Here is a 13,184-nt window from a genome sequence, read left to right on the forward strand (position 1 = left end):
CTGAAGATGAACTAAGGTCTTACGGGTGTGGAACAACATGAGGGTGAGTAATTAATGACAGAATTTTAATTTCTGGGTGAACTAACCCTTTAAGCCACATTCACATCTCAGGACCATTGCTTTGCTATTGAGACATTTGTTTTAAAAATGTTTAAATCTATTAATCTGACAGAAAATGAAAATGAAAATATGCCACACAGATCTCTATTAAATTATGTATGTGTGTATGATGGCAATTTAGTATGCAAAACAATAAAGTACAAAAAAAATATATAATGAATGGACTACATATCCCATCATCCACCTGGTTATGCGTAAACAAAATCTGTCCAATGAATTCGCAGCTCACGTGTCTAGCAGCCTGCTGATTGGTGGTTCACGAGTCCATGTTTGAAACGTGGATTGTCTTCGCCTGCCGGTGGTGTTGTCTTCGTCCTAGTGGGTTGTTTTACTGTATTAAAGATTTAATATAGGATGCCAGTGCACCCGCGTGACAGAAAAGAGAATAATCACGAAGAAATGGACGTGGACTATCCAGAACAAGAGGCCAGCAGCTTCGACGAAGAGGAGTCCGTGAGCTCGTCCGCCTCTGAGGATGGAGACACTTCAGGTAACGTAACGTTACAGACAGACTGCATGATTATTTCGTGCGTGAGAGAGGGACGATAAAGATCATGACGACTTTCTTGCAGACATGGATGATGAAGACTGTGAAAGAAGGCGAATGGAGTGTTTAGATGAGATGACAAATCTTGAGAAGCAGTTCACAGACCTGAAGGATCAGTAAGTGATGAGCAGCACATCATATAAACCTGAAGTAATTGATGTGAAGACTCGAGCCGGTGTGTTCTGAACTGTCTTTAGGTTGTATAAGGAGAGGCTCAGTCAGGTGGATCTTAAATTGCAAGAAGTGATAGCTGGCAGTGCTCCAGAATACCTCGAACCCCTGGCCACCCTGCAGGAGAACATGCAGATCCGAACCAAAGTCGCAGGTCAGTTAATGGCATAATTGGTAACAAACCTGATGTAGTTTACAGGAATTACAATAATCACGTCTGTGTTTGAGATATTATATTGTAACGCAAGTGTCTTCAACTTATTTCATGTCAGGAGTATTGCATTTAAAGGATTAGTTCACTTTCAAATGAAAATTTCCTGATAATTTACTCACCCCCCAAGTCATCCAAGATGTTCATGTCTTTCTTTCTTCAGTTGAAAAGAAATTAAGGTTTTTGATGAAAACATTACAGAATTTTTCTCCATATAGAGGACTTCACTGGAGTCCAAACGATTGAAGGTCAAAATTACAGTTTAATTGCAGCTTCAAAACGTTCTACACGATCCCAGACGAGGAATAAGGGTCTTATCTAGAGAAACCATAACTCATTTTCTAAAAAAAAAAAAATTATATAGGTTTTAACAATAAATGCTCATCTTGAACTAGCTCTCTTCTTCTTCTCTATTAGAATTCCGGCAGTGTAGACACTGCTAAGTGTATTACTGCCCCCCACAGGTCAAAGTTTGAACTAATTGTTATATACTTGCACAGGCATATTATATATAGTGATCGACCGATATTGATTTTTTATAACCGATACCGATACCGATTATTTGCATGTTTATGTACCTGATAACCGATATGCAGAACTGATATTTATTTACTGTTATACTTCTGTTTTTGACAATTATTACAACACAAATGAGCTGAACAAACCATTTTATTTATAACAATCACTCCCTCCTTACTTGTCAGTTGGCATTTTATGATCTAAATTTAATCTAACGTTAAATCATGAAATGCCAACTGACAAAGTGCTGTCTGACTATAACTTAATCAACCGCGATCGCGCATGGAGATAATAAATAATTAATTTCCACAAAGCGGTAGGCTATATTTATATGTGTATTAGCGAAATAATTGTTATGTAGTAAATGATAATATAATCTAGGGTGTTTAAACAAGATAATCTTGTCAAAAGTTTCATTCAATGGCCATGCTTAAGCCTCCTGATCATCCGTCAGTTGCTAAGCAATATGAACGAACTTTTACTTCTAGACTAATGGTGAGCAAATACAACAGATAGAGAATTAAATTCAGCGCTTTTATTTTCAACATGCACTCATTCTTGTCTGTTTCTTTTAATTCATGTACTGAGTTGTTGTTGACTGATCTCCTCAGACGCCCGGGCTGCAATGGCGGAAATCTCAAAACGGCCACAAGATGGCGCCGTAAATCGGCGAATCCGATATTACAAAACCGATACCCGATTATGGAAAAATGCTTAAATATCGGGAAAAATATCGGTAAACAGATACATCGGTCGATCACTAATTATATATGACAATTTAGTTCAAACTTTGACCTGTAGAGGGCAGTAATACACTTAGCAGTGTCTACACTGCTGGAATTCAAATAGAGAAGAAGAAGAGAGCTAGTTCAAGATGAGCATTTATGGTTAAAACATAAAATTTAAAAATTTTCGACTGAAGAAAGAAAGACATGAACATCTTGGATGACATGGGGGTGAGTAAATTATCAGGAAATTTTAATTTGAAAGTGAACTAATCCTTTAAAGCCTGGCCTGTAATAACGTGTAGTTCTACATTAATTTTAAAGTCATTTAAACAATTTCTTGACATTTTCTTGTACATTAACCTACATTTTCCATCTACGTTTTCATGTTGGAGGGTTGATGAAACTAGATTTAATTGTTGTTAATGTGATGTACACTAGTTCAAAACAAAAGTTTGGCGTTGGTAAGATTTTTAAATGTTTTTTTTAAAGTCTCTTATGCTCACCAAGGTGGTGTTTATTTGATTGTAAAAACAGTAATATTGTGAAATATTTTTACAATTTATTGTAAAAAAAAAAAAAAAAGTGGAAATGGCGATACATTTTTTCAGGATTCTCTGATGAATGGAATTTTAAAAGAACAGCATTGTTACATTATAAATGTCTTTACTATCATTTTTGATCAAATTAATGCATCATTGCTGAATTAAAAAAAGTATTAACTTCTTTTAAATAATCTTACTGACAATAAACTTTTGACAGTTACTGTATATTTGTATATGCTATAAAGGAAAAACCTGATGCTAATAGCCTACAATAGAGCTTTGTTTTAGCTCCAAAAATAAAGTAGTGCATTTTAGCAAGTGTAAATTATAAATTTGATCAGTTCCTCTTCATACAATCATCAGCTTGTGGTCTGATTTTCTGATGCTATATTATTATGACCTTGGTCACTTTATGTTCACATATACAGTATCTCACAGAAGTGAGTACACCCCTCACATTTTTGTAAATATTTTATTATATCTTTCCAAGTGACAACACTGAAGAAATGACACTTTGCTACAATGTAAAGTAGAGAGTGTACAGCTTGTGTAACAGTATGAATTTGCTGTCCCCTCAAAATAACTCAACACACAGCCATTAATGTCTAAACCGCTGGCCACAAAAGTGAGTACACCCCTAAGTGAAAATGTCCAAATTGGGCCCAAAGTGTCAATATTTTGTGTGGCCACCATTATTTTCCAGCACTGCCTTACCCTCTTGGGCATGGAGTTCACCAGAGCTTCACAGGTTGCCACTGGAGTCCTCTTCCACTCCTCTATGAGGACATCATGGAGCTGGTGGATGTTAGAGACCTTGTGCTCCTCCACCTTCCATTTGAGGATGCCTCCACAGATGCTCAGTAGGGTTTAGGTTCTGGAGACATGCTTGGCCAGTCCATCACCTTTACCCTCAGCTTCTTTAGCAAGGCAGTGGTCGTCTTGGGGGGTGTTTTTGGTGTCGTTATCATATTGGAATACTGCCCTGCGGCCCAGTCTCTGAAGGGTAGGGGATCATGATCTGCTCATTCATCTGAACCAAATAAGTTTATCTCGGTCTCATCAGACCACAGGACATGGCTCCAGTAATCCATGTCCTTAGTCTGCTTGTCTTCAGCAAACTGTTTGCGGGCTTTCTTGTGCATCATCTTTAGAAGAGACTTCCTTCTGGGACAACAGCCATGCAGACCAACTTGATGCAGTGTGCAGCGTATGGTCTGAGCACTGACAGGCTGACCCCCGACCCCTTCAACCTCTGCAGCAATGCTGGCAGCACTCATACATCTATTTCCCAAACACAACCTCTGTGTTTATGACGCTGAGCATGTGCACTCAACTTCTTTAGGTCGACCATGGCGAGGCCTGTTCTGAGTGGAACCTGTCCTGTTAAACCGCTGTATGGTCTTGGCCAGCGTGCTCCAGCTCAGTTTCAGGGTCTTGGCAATCTTCTTATAGCCTACGCCATCTTTATGTAGAGCAACAACTCTTTTTTTCAGATCCTCAGAGAGTTCTTTGCCATGAGGTGCCATGTTGAACTTCCAGTGACCAGTATGAGAGAGTGACACCAAATTTAACACACCTGCTCCCCATTCACACCTGAGACCTTGTAACACTAACGAGTCACATGACACAAGGGAGAGAAAATGGCTAATTGGGCCCAATTTGGACATTTTCACTTAAGGGGTGTACTCAACTTTTGTGGCCAGTGGTTTAGACATTAATGGCTGTGTGTTGAGTTATTTTGAGGGGACAGCAAATTTACACTGTTATACAAGCTGTACACTCACTACTTTACATTGTAGCAAAGTGTCATTTCTTCAGTGTTGTCACATGAAAATATATAATAAAATATATATTATATGTGTGTGTGTGTATGTATGTATGTATGCGTGTGTGTGTGTGTGTGTTAACAAAAAGTGACCCAGGTCATATTATTTATTTATTTATTTTAAATTTTTTGGCAGGTATCTATCGTGAGCTCTGCTTGGAATCTGTCAGGAACAAATATGACTGTGAGATGCAAGCAGCCAGCCAGCACTGGGAGGTAACATGCAAGCATGGGAAAGGGCTTAAATTCACAGGGTTCTGGACGAAATTTGTGGTGGCCCCACACTTCCCAGGGCCCAAAGGCCCTGTTTACACCTGGTATTACAATGCGTTTTGGTCGATCGAATCACAAGTAGATGAGGCAGACACATACCTGTTTACATCTGTTTTTTTAGTTTGTCTCTTTTGACCAATTCTGTCCTGATTTCTCTGAGGGGAGGGTCTATGGGCAGGTAAATGTATGGGCTTTTTCAGATCTTTCAATCTAATGGACGAAATAAGCTTGTGCAATTTCCATACGGATGTGACTAGAGATGACAGAAAAACATATGGAGCACAGCAGCTTTCGTTTCTGCTCTGATAGTCGCAAGACCAACGGTGTGTTTGTTAGAAATCAAAAATGGTGAGAGAACATTGTGCTTGGTACTTTTTTTGTCTTCAGACCAAACTTGGGTCTTCCACCAACAAAGTTTAAAGCCTGTCTGGCTAGCGTACTTCCCATAATGTTATGCATTAGGTCAGTAGGAGGAGAGAAGGAAGTCTTTTTTGGCTGTTTGAATGCATTCAACCACAAGAGAAGCGGAAGAAAGCAATTCAAATCAAAATGTTTTAGACCCTGTTTAAACCTGTATTTAGTGTCATCCACTTGTGATCTGGTTAATGAAAACGCTTAAAGGATTAGTTCACTTCAGAATTAACATTTGCTGATAATTTAATCACCCCAATGTCATCCAAGATGTTTGTCTTTCTTTCTTCAGTTGAAAAGAAATTAAGGTTTTTGAGGGAAACATTCCAGGATATAGTGGACTTCACAGGGGTTCAACAGGTTGAAGGTCCAAATTGCAGCTTCAAAGGGCTCTACACGATCCCAGACGAGGAATACGTGTCTTATCAAGTGAGATGAAAAAATAACATGACCTTTCCAATGTGATTACGTAATGCGTGGCGCATCGCAGAGCAGTGCAAGACGAGCATTTGTGGTTAAAAAAAAAAAAATGCATTTTTTTTTTTATAATGACCGATCATTTCACTAGATAAGACCCTTATTCCTTGTCTGGGATTGTGTGGAGCACTTTGAACCTGCACTGAAACTGTAATTTGGACCTTCAACCCGTTGAACCCCAGTGAAGTCCACTATATGGAGAAAAATCCTGGAATGTTTCCCTCAAAAACCTTAATTTCTTTTCGACTGAAGAAAGAAAGATGAACATCTTGGATGACATGGAGGTGAGTAACTAATCCTTTAATACCATTATGAACAAATTCAGGCCAAAATAAAGTTAGTTTTGTGTTTGTTTTGGTAGTTCAGCTTGCCAAAGCAAACTTTCCAGAAAAAGATTGCTCCGGCTCATAAACACTTTTGAAGCTACCATTGGTCTGTGGCGATTACATAATATGTAGATGTGGCTCCGACTTCTTTGTCATGGAAATCTTCTCCAGTTCATTTCTTTTGTTCAGTCTGTCGAGAACATGAACACCATGGAAAGCCGCTTTATAGTAGAAAATGAAGTTGTAATTCTAATTGAAAGCAACACTGACACTGTTTTTTTCATGTTTAATACTGTAAAGCTGCTTGATTTAAAACAATCTATTGTATAAAGTGGTATATATATATATATATATATATATATATATATATATATATATATATATATATATATATATATATATATATATATATAACGTGACATGACATTACTGGAGTGCCGAGTTTCGGAGCTCGTGCGAACATCCATATCGCTATGATCAGATGCTTTCTTAACTGCTGTTTTCTAATTGTTGTCTTTTTTGTTGTGTTTATTTTATTATTGCGAGGAAAGCGTGCAGCACATATTTATATCAGTAGTGTGGGCGGTTTTGGGATGTTCGCTAACAGTATATCACTGCTCATGAATTTCAAACTTCTTTTTACCCCAAAACAAAGAACGAAAAGGAACTTTGTGAGAATATCGGGGCCTTCATGTTCAGTTTGTTACTGAGATAATTTACCATACTCATGGTGTTTTTCCACAGAGTGAGAAGCTACTGCTTTTTGACACAGTTCAGAGCGAACTGGAAGAGAAGATCAGACGATTGGAGGAGGACAGACACAGTATAGATATAACTTCAGGTAAAGTACAGATTACGACTAGTACTGTGTAATCTGTAAATTTAAATGTGATGTTTTACCTTTTCACTTTTCTACTCCAGAACTGTGGAATGATGGTCTGCAGTCTAAGAAGAATAAAAAGAAGGATCCCCTCAGTCCTGGAAAGAAGAAAAAACCTGTCGTTGTGTCAGATATCCTTTGTAAAGTAGCTAGTATTACACATGTGAAGTCGTTTGTGAGTCTTTTTATAGTATATGTTTATGGCAGCTGCATTATTCTGTAATACAAATGAAGACATTAGTTTCCTGATCCGTCCCACGACCATACATTGTTTACATGTTGCAAGACCTGGATATACTTGAAGACTGGACTGCAATAAGAAAGGTTTTATTTTTCACCCTAATCAGTTTTTTATTTTGCAAGTGAGCTACTGGAAGATCGCTAGCATTGAGCAACTTCTTTGTTTTTTGTAGGCTATGGCTTCAATGGGTCCCCATAGGGTAAAAGTAGATGGTAAGAAGGATTTTGAGCATTATTTTTATGTTTTTGCATGTAAAGCATCGCACAGAGAGTTCACTGTCTCTGTATCGGTTGTAAAGACTCTGTGATTTCAGGTCTCTGAAGTGAATAAACTGTATGTGTTTATCAGCTCCTCTGAAACCAGAAAGACACCATCATGTTGCACGATCAGAAGATGGCCGTCTGTTCTATGACAACAAATGGTACAGCCGGGGTCAGGCCATATGCATCAACAGGAAGGATGAATATCCTATCAGGTGTGTGTGTGTGTGTGTGTGTGTGTCAACTCATATGAGTGATTCATCAACAGTTCTGTCCCTGTGAGTAATTTATCTTTTAAATTGTTAAAAGAAAGATTTTTTTTTTTTTTTTCAGTGAGGGTCAGTAATTTTTTTTTTTTTTTTTTTTTTTTTTTTTTCCAAGAAATTAATACTTTTATTCATCAAGGACACATTAAAATTGATCAAAAGTGACAGTAAAGACTATTATAATGTTGCAAATTCCATTAAAAAAAAATAACACTCCATTAATCAAAGAACTCTGGGGGAAAAAAATCAGTTTTATGGTTTCTGCAAAGCAGCACAAATCAGCATATTAGAATGATTTCTGAAGGATCATGTGGTTCTGAAGACTGAGGTAATGATGCTGAAAATTCAGCTTTGATCACAGGAATAAATGACATCTTAAAATATATTACAATAGAAACAGCTATTTGAAATTTTAATAATATAATTACTGTATTTGACATCAAATAGTCTTTGAGCATAAGAGACTTATATTAAAAAACTAATATATATATATATATATATATATATATATATATATATATATATATATATGTGTGTATGAGTATATGTATATACATATATAATATGTGTGTGTGTGTGTGTGTGTGTGTGTGTATGAGTATACACTGTGTGCAGAATTATTAGGCAAGTTGATTTTCTGATCATATGTTTTTCCAAGCACATTTTACCAATTCTAAGTATTGTGTCCTTCTCATGAGCATTTAATAATTTTTGACTTTTCAATCTGAGTTAAATCTCTTTTTTGGCTCATTTTGCCTGTAAAAGCAAACCTGCCTAATAATTCTACACACCTGAATATAAGGCATTTTTCATTTCAAGCCTTCATGAACAATTATATATCACTTATAAAGGCATTAAATACAATATTAATAGTAGTTATTAAGATTAATGTAGTTTAGAATTGGTAAAATGTGCTTGGAAAAAAATATGATCAGAAAATCAACTTGCCTAATAATTCTGCACACAGTGTATGTGTGTTTTTAATTCATTTATCATTTTTGTACAAATTTTAGCTTTTTTTTTGTCACACTTTACAGTGGTATCAGTGTGTGTGTGTGTGTGTGTGTGTGTGTGTGTGTCAACTCATATGAGTGATTCATCAACAGTTCTGTCCCTGTGAGTAATTTATCTTTTAAATTGTTAAAATTTTAGCTTTTTTTTTGTCACACTTTACAGTGGTATCAGGTTGCATGTTGCAGTTACTTAAATAATTACAAAGTAATTCTAATTAATTACTTATGCTTGGTGTATAATTTTTTGAGCTACTTGTAATTACACAATCTTTATTAGTATAGTACCGTGTAATATTTCTTACACAAACACTATAAAGCATTACCTCTTTTTTGAAAAAATAACAAATAAGTCATAACGATCATGCCAAGTGTTTTAGAAAACAAGTTAATCAGAAGAAGTTAATATTTCGTTACAGGAAAGCACAATGACAGCTTGAAGATCAAAGAGGTCAATCACTTTAAGATCCGTACCATCATACTTTAACTTACTTTACTTAAAGGGATAGTTCACCCAAAAATGAAAATTATCCCATGATTTTCTCACTCTCAAGCCATCCTAGGTTTATATGACTCTTCTTTCCAGACGAACATAATCGGAGTTATATTAAGAAAATACATCCTTGCTCTTCCAAGCTTTATAATGGTAGTGAATGGTGGTGAGATTTTGAAGCTCAAAAAACTGCATCCATCCATCATAAAAATAATGCATATGACTCCAGTGAGATAATAAAGGCCACTTGAGTAGGCCATCTGCCAGAAGCTAGTTATTTTAGTTTATGAGGATTTAAATATGGAGCCGTATGGATTACTTTTATGATGGATGAATGCGCTTTTTTGGGCTTCAAAATCTCACGCCCCATTCACTACCATTATAAAGCTTTGAAGAGCAAGACTATTTTTTTAATATAACTCAGATTGTGTTTGTCTGAAAGTCTTAACCTACGATGGTTTGAGTAAATCATGGGATAATTTTCATTTTTGGGTGAACTATCCCTTTAAGTCTTTCATGTCTAATGCTCAGCTTTTTTTCCCCCCCTTCAGTGCCACAATAACCACTGTTAACCAAGACGAGGTTTGGTACAAACGTCTGGATGGCAGCAAATCAAAGCTTTACATCTCTCAGCTCCAGAAAGGCAAATACACCATGAAACACTCATAAGTGTTCTTCTCATCGTCCCCCTGCTCCCTGTTTCCAGTGTGGAACCCAAACCTTCACTGGTTCGACTCCGTTCTCCGTTTGTCACTATGACTACTCGTTCATGCTGGATGGACTCGGGTCTTACATGCATGTACCACATGTTTGCACTTCCTAAGTTAGAGCTGCTAAACAAACACCTGGTTGCCAAGGAAACAGTGAAATTGTGTGTGCCTTGATGACAAGGATGAGCCAGTAAAGCCTTGTTCAAAGCAGAAGAGCAGTGAAGCTCAACTTATTGCTGTTGCTGATACTGAACACATGACAGTTTCCATGCTTTTTATGAAATACAGAGTCAGTATTTTTATTTGTTGGTTTATGGAGCATGTCTTTGTGTTCTAAAACAAGTTAGTGCCATGAATCCTGTTCTGTGTCTGTGAGATGCATAATGTTTTAAACAACAGAACGGTTCTCCAAGCTCCGCTGGGCTAGTGTTATTTTTGTACGTGTTCTGAAAATAATAGAGAATAACTTCGTGAATTCACTCTTAAAGACTATAAAAGGTGTATTAATGTAACTTGGGCTTGTGCAAGTCATATTTTTGATTTGTAACTCTTATTATTTTCAGTTAAGCCAACCAAATGTAGCATATTCTGAGCTTTTGATCAAATTTGTGACCCATGTTCTTTTACATATTGGATTTTTAGAGCCCAATCATCAGCTAGAGACTATGAAATTCTCTAACCGTTGTATTTTCAGTATTTATCATATGTTCACATCCATTTTACAGTGTGTTAGTACTTGAGTGGTTTGTAATTGTGTACTGAGTTACATGATTTGAACTTGTGTGAGTGCTTGTATTTTATTTACTACTGATTTAATTGATGCAATACCAAACACTACACAAACCCTGCCAAAAGAACCATGTCTTCCATAAGTCATAGAGATCCAACACATCCTTAATGAAATTCACGGCTTTAATATCTAAGTCAGTCATATCTGAGTGTTATGTGAACCATAAAACATGATTTTTGTAGCAGATAAAGAATCTTCCTGCAATGTTCAGAAGAAGCTCTGAAAGAGTGTAATAATATTGCTGTTCTCTACACTGGAGTTTTTGTTCAGAAGTTCACCATGGAAATGTAACGTTCTCATATAAAGCTGATTCTGCATGGTATTGTGTTGTTTTTGTATTTATCCTGTGCTGGATCAGAATATCAAAATTGGCATTTTTGTATATACCACTCCATCAAAAAGGCTGACCCTTCGTCGACACCAAATCAGAAATGTGTTCCTCTTAACTTGTACTTGATATATCATTCAGCACCAACATATTGTTTTAAAAATTACTCAAAAATACTGCACAAACAGACGCACAAAGCACATGTATTCTGATACAAATGTCATTCATGCATGTTAAAGTTAAAACTATATTATAAGTTATATTTTGAAGAACACATTTCTTAGAATATGTTCTTATATGTTCCACAAAATAAAGTCAGGTTTGGGATGACATGAGGGTGATTAAATGATTTTAATAAATTTTTATTTTTGGGGTGAACTAGCATAGTAGAACACACATTGTATAAACAGAACCTTTTTTTTTTTTTTTTTTTAATTTTTACATTTATTTTGAAATATTCATGCACAGATAGATTTATGAATGAAATCTATTCCCTTTAAGCCAACTTTCAACTCTGGTCAAATATTTTACGCTGATCATTGTTTTAACCAATCCAGTGATTTGTTACTTCCCTGATATTTTTTGTTGCATACTAATCACATTTGTCTATGTTGAGTTAGCCCCACTCATGTGCGTGCTAAGACACCCAAAAAACATTTCGGCAATTTTCAGCCATTTCTTTGATAAGTACATTTATATTATGTCAAATGAGATAAATGTATTGTTTTTTGTATATGAACAAATAGTATTTTATTGTTTTATATAATTTTCCTTTAAATGGAAAGATAAGTTTTATTAGCTTAAGCAGAAAAGCTAATCTCAAGGTCAAACCATTAGCCTTAGCATGTGAACTACAAACAATAAATGTTTTGTCATTCATTTTACATTAATTTACAAATAAATACACCATAAATTGTTTTGTAGAGAAAATTATTTTCATAAATTAATGTACAGTGCCAAAAAACCCATGCAAACTGTAGCCAACACAAGAAAACCTTAAAAGAAAAAATCTTAACATTTCTCAATGTGGGCAAAATGAAAATTACTATGATACTTAGTTCAAATTATATTTAAGCTCCATGCATGTCTTTGTAAACATATCATACATTTTTAAAAGGAAAACTGTGGTACCATTTAAGCCCACCTAATGTGTTTCAATGGGGAATCCCTCTAATAACAAACTTTGATAACTTTTGTGAGTGAAAAGTGTTTAATGATAACATTTCTTTGTTTGCTTTTATATTACTACGAAATTATGTAACATTACTCACATTGCTAACATTCCTATCATTTGCTCAGAATTTACCTTACCTTACTTACTACCTAAATTTACAACTATATTTAGATTTACAAATTACACACATTAATTCAATTGAGATAGAGCCCATTTTGTCCTCAAGTTCCCTATGTATAACCAGGCATAACTTGTAGACCAAGCTGAGTTAAGGCTCTAGACTCTGGGGGCCTCATTTATAAAATGTTGCACAGAAACCATCCTAAATTTGATCTTACGATCATTTCTCAGATGTGCGTACGTGTGATTCATAGAATGAACGTACACACAGAAAACGAGCATACGCCTCTCTTTCAGATGTGAAATCTATAAATCACAAAGGATCTTGAACTTGTGCACAGCTGAATGGTTTCAGTTCTCCACATTGTAAACTACACCTAATTAATGTCATTTACATATAAAAGATCACCAGTCATCATCCAAAACCTTTAATTTAGAATGGCGAGCTGCAAGAATAGCTTAGATTTCCAAAAACCTGCAGTAATCTGACGAGGAAAAGTGCGTGTCTGCTCAGACCCTGACGTGGCTCTAAGCACTTTTCCACGTCAAAGACCGTTTTTATAAATATGAGCATTGCCGTGGATTTAAGCGTACACACATTCTAAGATCAAATCTGTACATATGCACGCTTTATAAATGAGGGACCCTACTTTCCCCACAGTCCCAAGGCCCATCTGGTTCCAAGATATTGCCATTTCCTGTCCAGGCATAACTCGGGACCCAATCCGAGTTGGGGCTCCAGACTCTGGGCATGGAGGGGTC

General features: G+C 36.1%; 1 protein-coding gene across 2 annotated transcripts; it reads left to right on the forward strand.

Moving 5' to 3' along the window:
- Positions 1 to 385: 385 nt before the first annotated feature.
- On the forward strand, positions 386 to 11,122 carry brms1lb (BRMS1 like transcriptional repressor b). 2 transcript variants are annotated; one of them, XM_048208521.1, is made up of 11 exons: positions 386 to 610; positions 693 to 783; positions 865 to 992; positions 4,800 to 4,879; positions 6,895 to 6,991; positions 7,072 to 7,161; positions 7,290 to 7,354; positions 7,444 to 7,483; positions 7,620 to 7,746; positions 9,227 to 9,258; positions 9,852 to 11,122. In XM_048208521.1, the coding sequence occupies exons 1-10, from the start codon at positions 475 to 477 to the stop codon at positions 9,237 to 9,239; spliced, it is 867 nt and encodes a 288-aa protein (XP_048064478.1). In that variant the 5' UTR covers positions 386 to 474; the 3' UTR covers positions 9,240 to 9,258; positions 9,852 to 11,122. The 2 variants fall into 2 exon arrangements, with proteins under 2 accessions (XP_048064478.1, XP_048064477.1); XM_048208520.1 differs by lacking the exon at positions 9,227 to 9,258.
- The last annotated feature ends 2,062 nt before the right edge of the window (positions 11,123 to 13,184 follow it).

The sequence above is a fragment of the Megalobrama amblycephala genome, linkage group LG11 (assembly GCF_018812025.1).
Source record: "Megalobrama amblycephala isolate DHTTF-2021 linkage group LG11, ASM1881202v1, whole genome shotgun sequence".
NCBI lineage: Eukaryota > Metazoa > Chordata > Actinopteri > Cypriniformes > Xenocyprididae > Megalobrama > Megalobrama amblycephala.